The 12493-nt window shown below is 38.6% G+C and overlaps 1 protein-coding gene and 1 pseudogene across 7 annotated transcripts in view; both read left to right on the forward strand.

Moving 5' to 3' along the window:
- Window positions 1-3109: 3109 nt before the first annotated feature.
- Window positions 3110-4624, forward strand: LOC116846166 (annotated as a pseudogene).
- Window positions 4625-11149: 6525 nt separating this feature from the next.
- Window positions 11150-12493, forward strand: part of LOC116846164 (ATP-dependent DNA helicase DDX11) — a 4929-nt gene continuing 3585 nt past the window's right edge. For 2 of the 7 annotated variants that reach the window (XM_032819678.1, XM_032819679.1), the window contains exons 1-2: window positions 11150-11550; window positions 11651-12389. In XM_032819678.1, the coding sequence (XP_032675569.1) occupies window positions 11689-12389 (701 nt within the window). In that variant the 5' untranslated portion in view covers window positions 11150-11550; window positions 11651-11688. The remainder of the gene's footprint in view (window positions 11551-11650; window positions 12390-12493) is intronic. The other 5 variants (XM_032819673.1, XM_032819674.1, XM_032819675.1 and 2 more) reach the window with 3 other exon arrangements.

Below are 12493 nucleotides of genomic sequence, written 5' to 3' on the forward strand. Positions count from 1 at the left end.
TGGAAATGATACGTACTCTTTTCTATCGCGTGCGTACATTCTCAGGTTTGACTGAAATGATACGTATGCATTTGTATCGCTCGCGTATTTACTCAGAACGTACTCAGTCGATCGCAGTACATATGAGAACATTCTGAGATGATCGCAATATACGCATTGCGATCTACTCAGAACGTCCTCAGAATGTCCCCGTGCTGTTAGGGAAATAACATATAATACTTGATAAAATATTTACACAATATTTTATGTTATATTTATTATAATTATATTAATGGATGTTACTAAACTAAAAATTAGTGGTAGTGCGTGAAAATTTATTCTGTTAAATGAAAAAACATTCATTTTGCATTATTATATATATATTGCATTTTAATATTGCTATGATATTACAAAGTAATCTTTCCGAGGGCGGACATTTTACCGTTGCTATAACATCATAGTAATGTTACAGTCATATTTCGCAACGTATTTGCAATGTTGCAATAAAATATTTCTACAATGATCCTGCAATGTTTCTGTGCTGTATGGGATTATATATATATATATATATATATTATCTGTAGTAATTCTATTTCTACTCCCTCCCATTCGAACATCCTTACACGACACATTTCCTCCTACGCCTAAGCGAAACCGCGACGTGCGGTGTTCCTCCCTAATACCCATCGGTCAATTACAAGTGATTCGAATATTCGAACTCGCCGCCGCGCGATCCAAAACGAGATTCCCTAGAGTCTCGCCTTCGGTAGCACCTAGAGGTCCAGGAGGTACCGATTCATGTAAGCCACGAGAACGCCATCCAGAGGTACAGAGAGCAACCGTACGGTGGACGACCACTGGTAAGTCATTATTTACATTATTTCTATACGTGCGAAACTACGATTAAAGCCTGCGACTGTCCGACCCACCGTAAAGTTACACTACGGTGGTTATACTACGCGTTTTGCGCGAAATCCATCGCGATTACCCTTGATCGCACGGATCCCCGGGTAGAATCACACGGGTGTATATCAGTTGGACACGGGGCAATTGGACACAGTCCAATCACAAGTCGCTGTTCCAAGGGACCCTACAAATGTCTCTAATCATACGGTGCTGTGATTGGCTGTGTCCAAATGCACCGTGTCCAAGTGCACCGCTCCCGAATCACACGATTCGTTTAGCCCGAAAAATTGCCATCTGATTCCGTGCTAGGGATTCGAGCGCTATTCTTCACGGCAGCGTGGCCGCAACCCGCCGGGACGTAATACATGAATAACAAAGGGTAATGTATCATACTTAAAGTGTATTAATATCTTAAATTTATACTTATGACTCCTGCACACAGGACGCGGAAATGCTTGCCGCGCGGCGGATGTTCGCGCAACAGCCAATCAATATACTGTTTTCCGTAATAACCTTCTAGCTCCTGGGGCCCGATGCTTGACGATGTATGAATGAGATACGCATGCAAAAATCTACAGTATACGTAACATGAACTAAACTATTTTCGCATGCATATCTCATTCGCATACCGTCAAGAATCAAGCACCTGGGCTCTTATTCTTGAAATAGTTGCGTATACGTAAGTTTCCCTTATAGAAATATCATACTAAGAATCATTGATAATTACTTATTATCCAGTATTTTTAATACTGAAAATAAGTAATTATCAATGATTCTTAGTATGATATTTCTATAAAGGTTTACTGCGCAGGTTTAATCATATCATAAAATAGCTGCGCAGTGAAAATTACGTATACTCAAAAATTTCAAGAATATAGGCCCAGAACAGAGTATTTCCATCCAGCAAGCAATCCAACACGAAAACACCGTGTGGCTTAAGATGTTGCGTTATGCATCATGGAGGTGGGAGTAGAACTAATCAGAAAGTTGCCTAAAAATATATGTCGTACCCCGTGTTGCCGGGACGCGAAAGAGTTCGGAATCGGTAATGCGGGCGCGGCAGGGTGTGTGGCGGTGGGTAGGAATGTAGTAAGAGTTTGTAGCCGCTACTTGTAGTTAATATATGAAAAGCTTTATTTACAACCGTACTTGGACGTGTTTAATTATTACTCCCAAGTTCTTGTACTAATGTGCAAACCGCGTGTCGGTTGCGTATGTCGCGGCGAGAGACCGAGGTGTTAAGTCTGAAGTGAGCGGTCTTCTCCGCTCTTTTATAATATTGTTTAGTCTTGTCGGAGGGGGTACCTGGCGACAAGAAGATTACCATGTTTGGTGATAATTCGGTGCGTTTCGACTCGAGGTCCTAAATGCGGAATGTGCAAGGTGATGCTTAGCGTAGCACTTGTACATCCGCTTCCTTGTTGCAATCGAAACGATTCCTCATGAACTGTTTCGAAAGCGCTAATAATATTCGCGATTATAACATATATTAATCTAATGTGACGTCTGATGGGTGTATATCAGTTGGACACGGGGCAATTGGACACAGTCCAATCACAAGTCGCTGTTCCAAGGGACCCTACAAATGTCTCTAATCATACGGTGCTGTGATTGACTGTGTCCAAATGCATCGTGTCCAAGTGCACCGCTCCCACGTCTGATGAGGGTAGCCATTAGGTTTTCCACTTTTGGGCAACTTTCTGATTGGTAGCTACTGTGCATTTAGTAGAACATTTCACCTTGTATATTTCGGGTGTATATCAGTTGGACACGGGGCAATTGGACACAGTCCAATCACAAGTCGCTGTTCCAAGGGACCCTACAAATGTCTCTAATCATACGGTGCTGTGATTGGCTGTGTCCAAATGCACCGTGTCCAAGTGCACCGCTCCCGTATATTTCTACCATGGCTAAAGCCATGTTTATACATGCTGTAAAGCTGGAATTAGACTATGCATTGGAGATTGAGAATTGCGGATTGAAGATTAGATTTCGACGGGTGGGATCCGATTGATTACAGTACGATTGGACACGGATTATAATAATTGGTTCGACCTGATAATTCACTAAATAATTCTTTGCACCGATTGGTGGTATCCAATCATATCGTCGTCAATCGGGACGCTCCCTTCGCATCTTAATACATTACGGGTGCAAACCATTAGACGCTGCAAACGCTTTGAAGCGCTTAAAAAGAAGTCATGATTGGTCTATACTAGTGTCCCTAGAATACAGAGTCTGGCCATTCGGGCCGGATTCCCTCAAAATGGCGTATGTATGTCATGAGTGAACAGCGGAAGTTTCCTAGTCGTTTCGTAGTGGTTTTGACTAAAACAGATATCAAGAAAGTAAGTAATACAGTAAGATATTTTATATTTTCTTTTATTATTATAATAAACATAAAAGATACCACTAACATTATATAACTCTTTAAGAGTATACAATAATATACACTAGCTAGTCGCTCTCTAACCTCAAAATGCCAACAACATTTGTAACTGAGTTGGTTTTAAAGTATTACTGAAATAAATTTCACTAAATAAAACTAATTACAGGATACATATAAGGTCTTCCTGCTGTGTAAGAAAATATTCCAACTCTTCGAAAAAGGGTTTTTCTATGCATCGCCTTCCACAAAATATGGAGCGAAAGAAGCAATGGATTGTGAATATTGGTAGGGATTTCGACCTATCCAAAATATATTTTATCTGCGATGTAAACTTTATTTTCTCTTTCTTTCTCTCTCTCTCTCTCTCTCTCTCTCTCTCTCTCTCTCTCTCTTTCTCTCAATACTCTTTGTGTTTTTAGTTTTTCATTTATATATTAAACTATATTAATATGCAATAGGCACATTTTCCAGCTGAGATGTGGGAAAAGCCACGTAGTGATGGCAAAAAGAAATTAAAAGAGATAGCAGTTCCAACGATTTTTTTGAACAACGGATGTAGTCAAAATAAAAATGGTGCAACCTCTGTACGTGCAAATGATATTGGTTCTGCTTCTTTACATGTAAATTTAACATAAAATATATGTTATATATTTGAATAAACTATATGTTGTTAAAAATATATACATTTATATTAAGTGTACAATAAATAATAAGGTTGTTTTATTTTAGACTGAAGATCATATTACCAATATTAACAATATAAATAATGAAAATTTCACCTGTAATTCTATCGACAACGTAATAGAATCGACAACGGACAATATTAATGACATCGAGAAAATTATGGAACAATCAAAAGAGATGAAATTAAAACTTCAGCAAGCAAATTTAATTATCAATAAATTAGATAAGTTAAAAAGGATGCTCATAAAGCGTGTAAAACGACTGATGTACAGTAATAGAAAATTAACGGAGAAAATTAACGGAGAATCATATCCTGAAAAATATCAAGAACAATAAGAAAATACTTAATGATGATCAAATTAAAGTTCTCCATAAACAGTCTGCACGAGGTTGCAAATGGTCAAACGCTACAATCAGAAAAGCACTAAAATTAAAATTGTCATGTGGTAATAGCGGTTATGAGGAATTATTGAATCAGGGCATTCCTTTACCAGAGCAACGAACACTTCGAAGAAAATCCGAGGATTTTGATTTTCAGCTTGGCATTTGTGAACAAGTATTTGACATCATAAAACAACGAGTTGCTGAATTTACGGATGATCGAGAAAGAGATTGCATCCTGGCGGTAAAATTATGAAGCGTTTTATTATGTATAGAATGCGTATATCGTGTAAACGAAGAGGATTACAAACTCGACAATACAGTAGTAAAACTATGACAATGTATCATAGTGTTAAGTAATATGTTATGTTTATAAGTTGTGTTTATAAGAAATACATAGTTGTGTTCATAAAATATTGATATATTAATTATTTTATTTATGATAAATGCAATACTGAAATAATCTTCCTTTCCAATATTTCCCTTTAATTTATATTTTTTTAAACGGATATGCATTCCCGCTGCATTTTGATTCGTTCCGCCATTGTGAGGGAACACAGATCTAAACCAATGAAAAGAGGTCTACGAATGGCCAGACTCTGTCTTCTAGGGACACTAGTCTATACTGCGCTTTAAAGCGTTTGTAGGGTCTAATGGATTGCACTTAAGCGGTTTTAAATATAAGATCTATGGCTTGGTTTACATCGTGTACTTGATACTATATAGTAACTTTCTATTAAATAATCTTAATATTGACAATGCATATCAATGATGACGCATTCAATCGATACAATAAGTCTTCTTGATCAGTATTATACCAGCTTAATATACCGTTATTTATATACATCGTCGAGATTATCTAATAGAAAGTTACTATTTAATACTCGTATCAAGTGCACGATGTAAACCAAGCCTATGAATACCGGCCTACGATTTCTATTGTAGACCCCGCTTTAAAGTGAAACAAATATTGCGCGCAGCCTGTGACGACTCGCTCCAACGTACTCTGATTGGTCCGCATGGTGACGTAACCAATCAGAGTACGTTGGAGCGAGTAGGAGCACGTTGGCGCATTCGACGTGAACAAACCTCTAGAAACTAGTTTGAGGCTTTCACGGCCATTGATACAATGTCTAGGTATAGCTTCCGGAATGGAGCCGTGTCTTGAATCAGCGATGTGCCGACGTTTCGCAAACGTTGCAGTTTGCATCATCAGGGCTGAGAACTCTGATACTGAGCTCCCTTGGGTAAAGGTTGTCCTTATATTCCCCCCTCCCCCCCTTTGTGTAGATGGTGTTAGGGAGTAGGGGACGAAGCTTGAATCCAGCCAATCAGGGTATTTTAATTGATCAGCTGGTCAATTAAAATACGCTGATTGGCTGGAATCAAGCCTCGTCCCCTACTCCCTAACGGGAGCGGTGCACTTGGACACGGTGCATTTGGACACAGCCAATCACAGCACCGTGTGATTAGAGACATTTGTAGGGTCCCTTGGAACAGCGACTTGTGGTTGGACTGTGTCCAATTGCCCCGTGTCCAACTGATATACACCCTTCCCTAACACCATCTACACAAGGGGGGAAAAGGGGCATATAAGGACAACCTTTACCCAAGGGAGCTCAGTATCAGAGTTCTCAGCCCTGATGATGCAAACTGCAACGTTTGCGAAACGTCGGCACATCGCTGATTCAAGACACGGCTCCATTCCGGAAGCTATACCTAGACATTGTATCAATGCCGTGAAAGCCTCAAATCTAGTATTAGAAGCCTGCACGGAGAGGTTATCCTAGGGTCGGTAAATTTATTTTCCAAACTCAGGAAGTTCTTGCATGTCCAACTGTGCTCTCTAACATTTCTGAAACGGTGCCGCGACCATCACATAGTACCGAAATGCTTTCAATTAGAAAACCCATTTCCATCTTCTAACCAGGCCAAAGACATTCTACGACAAGCGGCGTTGAGGTTAGTCAAAGACAGAATCTCAGCCACTAAGAAGAACTTGGCTGAGATATCCCAAAAACTATTAAAATTACATCTCTCTCTTGCAAAATCGTTGGAGTCTGAGCTATGGCTGACACTGGATCGGGTTAATCACGAACAAGCTGTTCACTCAGCTGAGGCAAGAACACAAAAACAGAAGAGCAAGTATGATAAGATCAATCCACAGACTCAAATGCCAGTTCTCACACATACAATGAAGAATCTTAGCGATCAAGACCTATCACCATCCGAAGTCACTGTTCTAGCTAAGGGACACAATTTTGCTGTCACTCCCTCTAGTATCCCTACGGAAGAAATCATCAGCCAAATTGAAACGGCTATTTTCCACCTTCCTTTAGAGGCAAGCAATGACATCAGAAATCGAACAACCAACATCCTACGCAAAGCCAAACTTCCCAAACAAAATATAAACAAAGAAGATCGCCGAGCTCTCCACGGTCTGAAACAAAACAACAAGATCCTAATTTTACCAGCAGACAAAGGGAACGCTACTGTAGTTATGAACAGGGAAGACTATTGCAGTAAAATCAACAGTTTACTCTCAGACCAAAAAGTCTACAGGAAACTCAAACGCAACCCAACATCCAGCATAGAGAAGAAAACATCTTCTCTTCTGAAAAATGCAGGTCTCCCTCTTCAAACTATCAAGTATTTAACCCCTCAAGATTCTTCAGCACTTAGATTCTACGGTCTTCCAAAAATCCACAAGGAATCAATGTCCTTACGCCCTATTGTCAGCAATAGCATTGGGGGACCTACCTACCAGTTAGCCCGCTATCTCACCAAACCCCTCCAGAAACTTACTGGTCTCAATGATTCCCATATCAAGAATTCAACGGATTTCGTGAATAAGATCACAAAAATCAAGATGAATACTAATGATATCCTGGTGAATTTCGATGTAGTCTCACTGTTTATTAATGTTTCAGTCCAGGATATTTTGAACATCATCAAGAATTCCGAGGAAATTCTTGCCAACCTCTTCCCACTAATAGAACACTGCTTAACTTCAACTTATTTTCAGTTCCAAGGAGAGTTTTTCGAACAAACCTCTGGAGCGGCGATGGAATCTCCTATATCTCCTATCATTGCAAACATCTTTATGGAACACTTTGAGAATAAAGTTTTGAGGAACGCACCACTGAAACCATCCACATGGTTTCGGTATGTGGACGATACTTTCGTAATTTGGAATCATGGCAGGGAAACTCTTTCTCAGTTTCTCGGGTTTCTCAATTCACAACATCCCAGTATTCAGTTCACAATGGAAGTGGAACAAAATAATCAAATACCCTTTCTGGATGTGCTAGTCCAAAAGATGGCACTTTAGGTCTACCGAAAACCAACACATACAGACCGATATCTACATGCAACCTGTCATCATCATCTCTCGCAAAAGAATTCTGTCACAAGTTCATTGGTTTACAGAGCGCTCACAATTTCGGAACCATCTTCTCTGAATGGAGAACTAGAACACCTCAGTACAGCCTTAACTAAAAATGGATACAACAGCAAAAACATCTCGCAAATAATAAAAAACCAGAAGAACAGAATTGTCAGTCCTAAAAACACTGACACACTAGATGAAGAGAGAAAAAAGAGAAAGACGGCTGTCCTTCTATATCTCCAGGGCATAACAGCATAACCTATCAGCAGGATTCTGAGTAAACACAAAATCAAAGTAATCTTTAAACCACATAGGAAGCTCTCCCATTTATTCCCAAATTCGAAGGATCAGAAATCATGCCTAGAAACATCAGGTGTATATAAGATCCCTTGCTCTTGTGGTAAAGTTTATATAGGAGAAACCGGGAGGAAGATCAGTACGCGAATCAAGGAACACCAGCGATGTACCAAGTATGGTCACTTTACTCAATCAGCCCTAGCTGAACACTGGATGGAGACTGGACACTCCGTACAATATGAAAAAGCCACCAGATTGGCTCCCTCACAGAGTTATTTTGCCAGAAAACATCGTGAAGGTCTAGAAATTTTGAAACATCCCAACAACCTCAACCGAGACAAAGGTATGCAAGTAAACTCTATTTGGCATACTGCCCTCCTGGTTTTTTAATTGACCAGCTGATCAATTAAAATACGCTGATTGGCTGGATTCAAGCCTCGTCCCCTACTTCCTAACACCATCTACACAAAAGGCGGGAGGGGGGCATATAAGGACAACCTTTACCCAAGGGAGCTCAGTATCAGAGTTCTCAGCCCTGATGATGCAAACTGCAACGTTTGCGAAACGTCGGCACATCGCTGATTCAAGACACGGCTCCATTCCGGAAGCTATACCTAGACAAACCTCTAGAGAGTTGTCAACTCGTCACGTAACTCGTCACAGACTGCGCGCTGATTGGCTCAGGGCGTGTGGAGCTCCATGATCCTGAGGAAAGGTTAGAGTGACAGTTCCTTCCTTCCTTCCTTCAATATTTGGCTAGAGGCGCATCCGTGACTCATGCCCTAACGCCATTACTCTAGTTAGAGTGACAGTGACAGAAAAGAAGCAAGGATTAAGGATATAACACATGTAAACACTTATTATATGAAAGAAATATAACACTATTTTAAAATCCTTACCTATTTAATACTGCGTCCTTCCTGTCACTGTCACTCTAATCTTTCTCTCAGGATCATGGAGCTCGACGCGCTGAGTCAATCAGCACGCAGCCGTCACGTGACGAGTTGATGACTCTCTAATTATAGGTTCTCTAATTACGATAGTTTATTCTTCTATAATTCGATTATAATTGGTCAATTTCTTAAAGCTTAAAGCTTACTACATCTATTGTAGATCGAAACTGAAGGTCGCTATATGTGTGTGTGTGTGTGTACGTATTTTCAATTTCAACTTTAATATTTGGCTCCAGGCCTCTCTAAAAGTTATGCCTCAACGCTATTTTTGCGATTAATGATATATTTCGAGAGTAAAGTCTTGGAAAATTCTAAGGCACGTTCCAAAAAAATCACAAGGTTCGAATTTGGGGTGTTTACGATAAATCGAGTACGAGTTAGTTCCACTAGGGTCGAAAAATGTAATAGGCACAACCATCTAGTATCTTCATGGTTCAAGATAACTCAGTAACTACAATGGTTCAAGATAACTAAGTACTACTTTCCGACGCTCGAGTAGAGTTAGTTAAGCCTATTCTACAATTGCCTGAACGCGGTTGTAAGTAGTTGTAAGTGATTACGACAACCAATCAGAGTAAAGCAATCAGAGTAAAGTGAATAAAACATTCGGATTAGTTGACTCTTACGTTCACGACTACGCTTACGCAATTGTAGAATGGGCTTTAGAGTTAGCTTGTTACGTCCACGATAAATAACTATATAGGGAAATTTGAAAGTAGTGAAATCAGTGACTTACGTAAACGGTCAACAGAGTGATGACTCCGCTTTTGGGTCACTCTGCTTTTCACCGAGTTTACCCTGGGTCTCCGGAGTCTGGCAAAACGATCGATGAATCTGGCGAGAAATCAGCGCTGCTCGTTCTCCTGGCTTGGTCTCGGATGTTCCGGCACTGCGCGGGATGATGCGATTCCGAATTTCGATTTCGCAACGTTCGAAAAATGAAGGGTAGGCAAAAGTAATTGCAACACAGTCGGATTTTACTAATATATTCCAAATAAGTACAAGAGAATTGAGAGATATGAGAAAAAATAATCGCCTTCTCAACAAATGCGCGTGTTTTTATATGTCGCTTTGTCGCTGAGAGTCGTTTCCTGATTGGCTGATGGAGTTATGAAGATGGAAGAGATTCATCCCATCGGTATGATGTCATCGCGTCGATATCGCCGCGTCGTCCTGAGTGGTGTTTGGATTCAGTTTTCATGCTCCTATTTATGTTAGCAGCGGGACGCCTTATCGCATTGAGCGATTACAGTTTCTCTTGTCTACAGTTGATCCATCAATTTTAAGACTCTCTAACGACACGCAGTGTTAAAATTTTAATTATAATATTTAACGTTCGCGAATATATATATGCGCACGTATTTACGTCTAGTAACATAGGTATAAAATATCTAGTGATGTCTGAAATCAGACAAGTTGGCCTTCGATCTATATTAATATATTATTAATGTTTCAAAATAAGTCCGAACGTTACAGCTAGAGTAGCATAGCGGATAATGTGAGAATCAGGTAGTTGATTTTCAAAAAAATGTTAGTTATTAATAAGTTTAATCTCATATAGTATGTTTATACCGAACGTTTAATACGCGTATCAATTAGTAATTTTATGTTGAATTATTTTGATTTCGGCGATGTACAACGTCATATTGAAGTAGTGCAATATTGATTAGAAACACGTATCGTATTAATTGAATATATTGCATCGCCGAAATTAGAATAACTAGATATAAAGTTACTAATTGATACGTGTATTAAACGTGCGGTATAAACATACATATATGAGATTAAATTTATTAATAACTGACATTTTTTGAAAATCAACTACCTGATGCCACGTTATCTGCTATGCTACTTTAGCTAACCCTAACTAACTCTACTCGAGCATCGAAAAACAGTACTAAGTTGTCTTGAACCATGAAGATACTAGATGGTTGTGCCTATTACATTTTTTGATCTTAGTGGAACTAACTCGTACTCGATTTAACGTAAACACCCTTGTTCGAACACGTCTTGTCGTGACGGCGGTTACGCCGGGACTGTACGTATTTTCGTTTCTATTCTTTGGAATCGATTATATTTTTTTTTGAATAATCGATTTAATGATTTTATTAAAAAATATAATCGATTATCCAAAATCGATTGTTTTAAACAGAATTGGGCATCTCTACTCTGTAGCACTTTAAAGTGCCAAGACGAGCGACGCTTGTGAACGCTATTAGCGAAAAAATATTCAAGACGAACGCACCTATTATGTCTATAGGTTCTTTTTAGCTGTACTGCTGAACTGGTGCAATAAGTTAAAGTGAGACAAGTATATGTTTTCTCACTCTAACTTATTGCACCAGTTTAGGGGGTCGATTTGTATCTTAAAACGGAATGAAAATGACAAAAGTGAGCAAATTTACTAGAATATTTCTAACTTTATTGGTCAATGCTTAGTGAATTTGCTCACTTTGGTCATTTTCACTCCGATTCGAGATACACAATCGATCCTCAGCAGTCAGCTGAAAAAAAACAGACCACTTGAAAGGAAGTTGCAATAACGAGAAATAACGAGTTGATAGTTTACAGTGGTATGTATCAGTTAAAAGCATAATTTAAATTTGAAAAAGTCCAATTTTATAAGAACTGTAAAAATAACTTCTCATTTAATTATTTTTTTTACTTGAACAGAAGTAAAATGGACTTTTGACGCAGTTTTAAGATTTAATATGAAGATGGAACCTCCGCAAGAATTTCCATTTCCTTTCCCAGCATATGAAATTCAAAAGCAATTTATGAGAGAACTCTATAACTGTTTAGAAGGTGGCAAATTAGGTCTCTTTGAAAGCCCTACTGGTACTGGAAAGTCTTTATCTGTCATTTGTGGTGCACTGAAATGGCTGGTAGATAATCAAAAACACAAAAAACAGGAATTAACTTCTGCAATTGCAGAGATTGATAATAAAATAAAGAATTGTGAAAAGCTATCTGATGATTGGTTTTCAGTACAAACAGAACAGATACAGCTAAATGCTGAAAAACAGATATTCCAAGCTAAATTAAATGCGATCCTTGAGTTTGAGGGTGAGAGAGACAAATTAAAGAAAATAATGGAATCAAATAAAGCTGCAAAGACTAAAGCAACTCAAAAAATAAAACAGCAATATAGAAGTTTGCTGAAGAAATCCATAGATCAAGATAAAATGGAAGAAGTAGGTTTTGGTGTTTGTGATACCGAAAAGGATCTTATACTTGACGATCTATTGTCAAACTCGGAAAGTTCTGAGGATGAGAATAAGGAGAAGCCAATATTTAAGAATACAAAGATCTTCTTTTGTTCCAGAACACATTCACAGTTGACCCAATTTGTACATGAGTTACAAAGATCTCCTTATTCTGAGGATATTTCTGTGGTACCACTATCATCAAGGTATTTTTCTATAATTACATTCACATTGCCATTACATATTATATTATTCAAATATATATATATATATATATATATATATATATATATATATATATATATATATA

The sequence above is a fragment of the Odontomachus brunneus genome, unplaced genomic scaffold, assembly GCF_010583005.1.
Source record: "Odontomachus brunneus isolate Ranch 3 - 2012 unplaced genomic scaffold, Obru_v1 Obru_scaffold_061, whole genome shotgun sequence".
Classification (NCBI taxonomy): Eukaryota; Metazoa; Arthropoda; class Insecta; order Hymenoptera; family Formicidae; genus Odontomachus; species Odontomachus brunneus.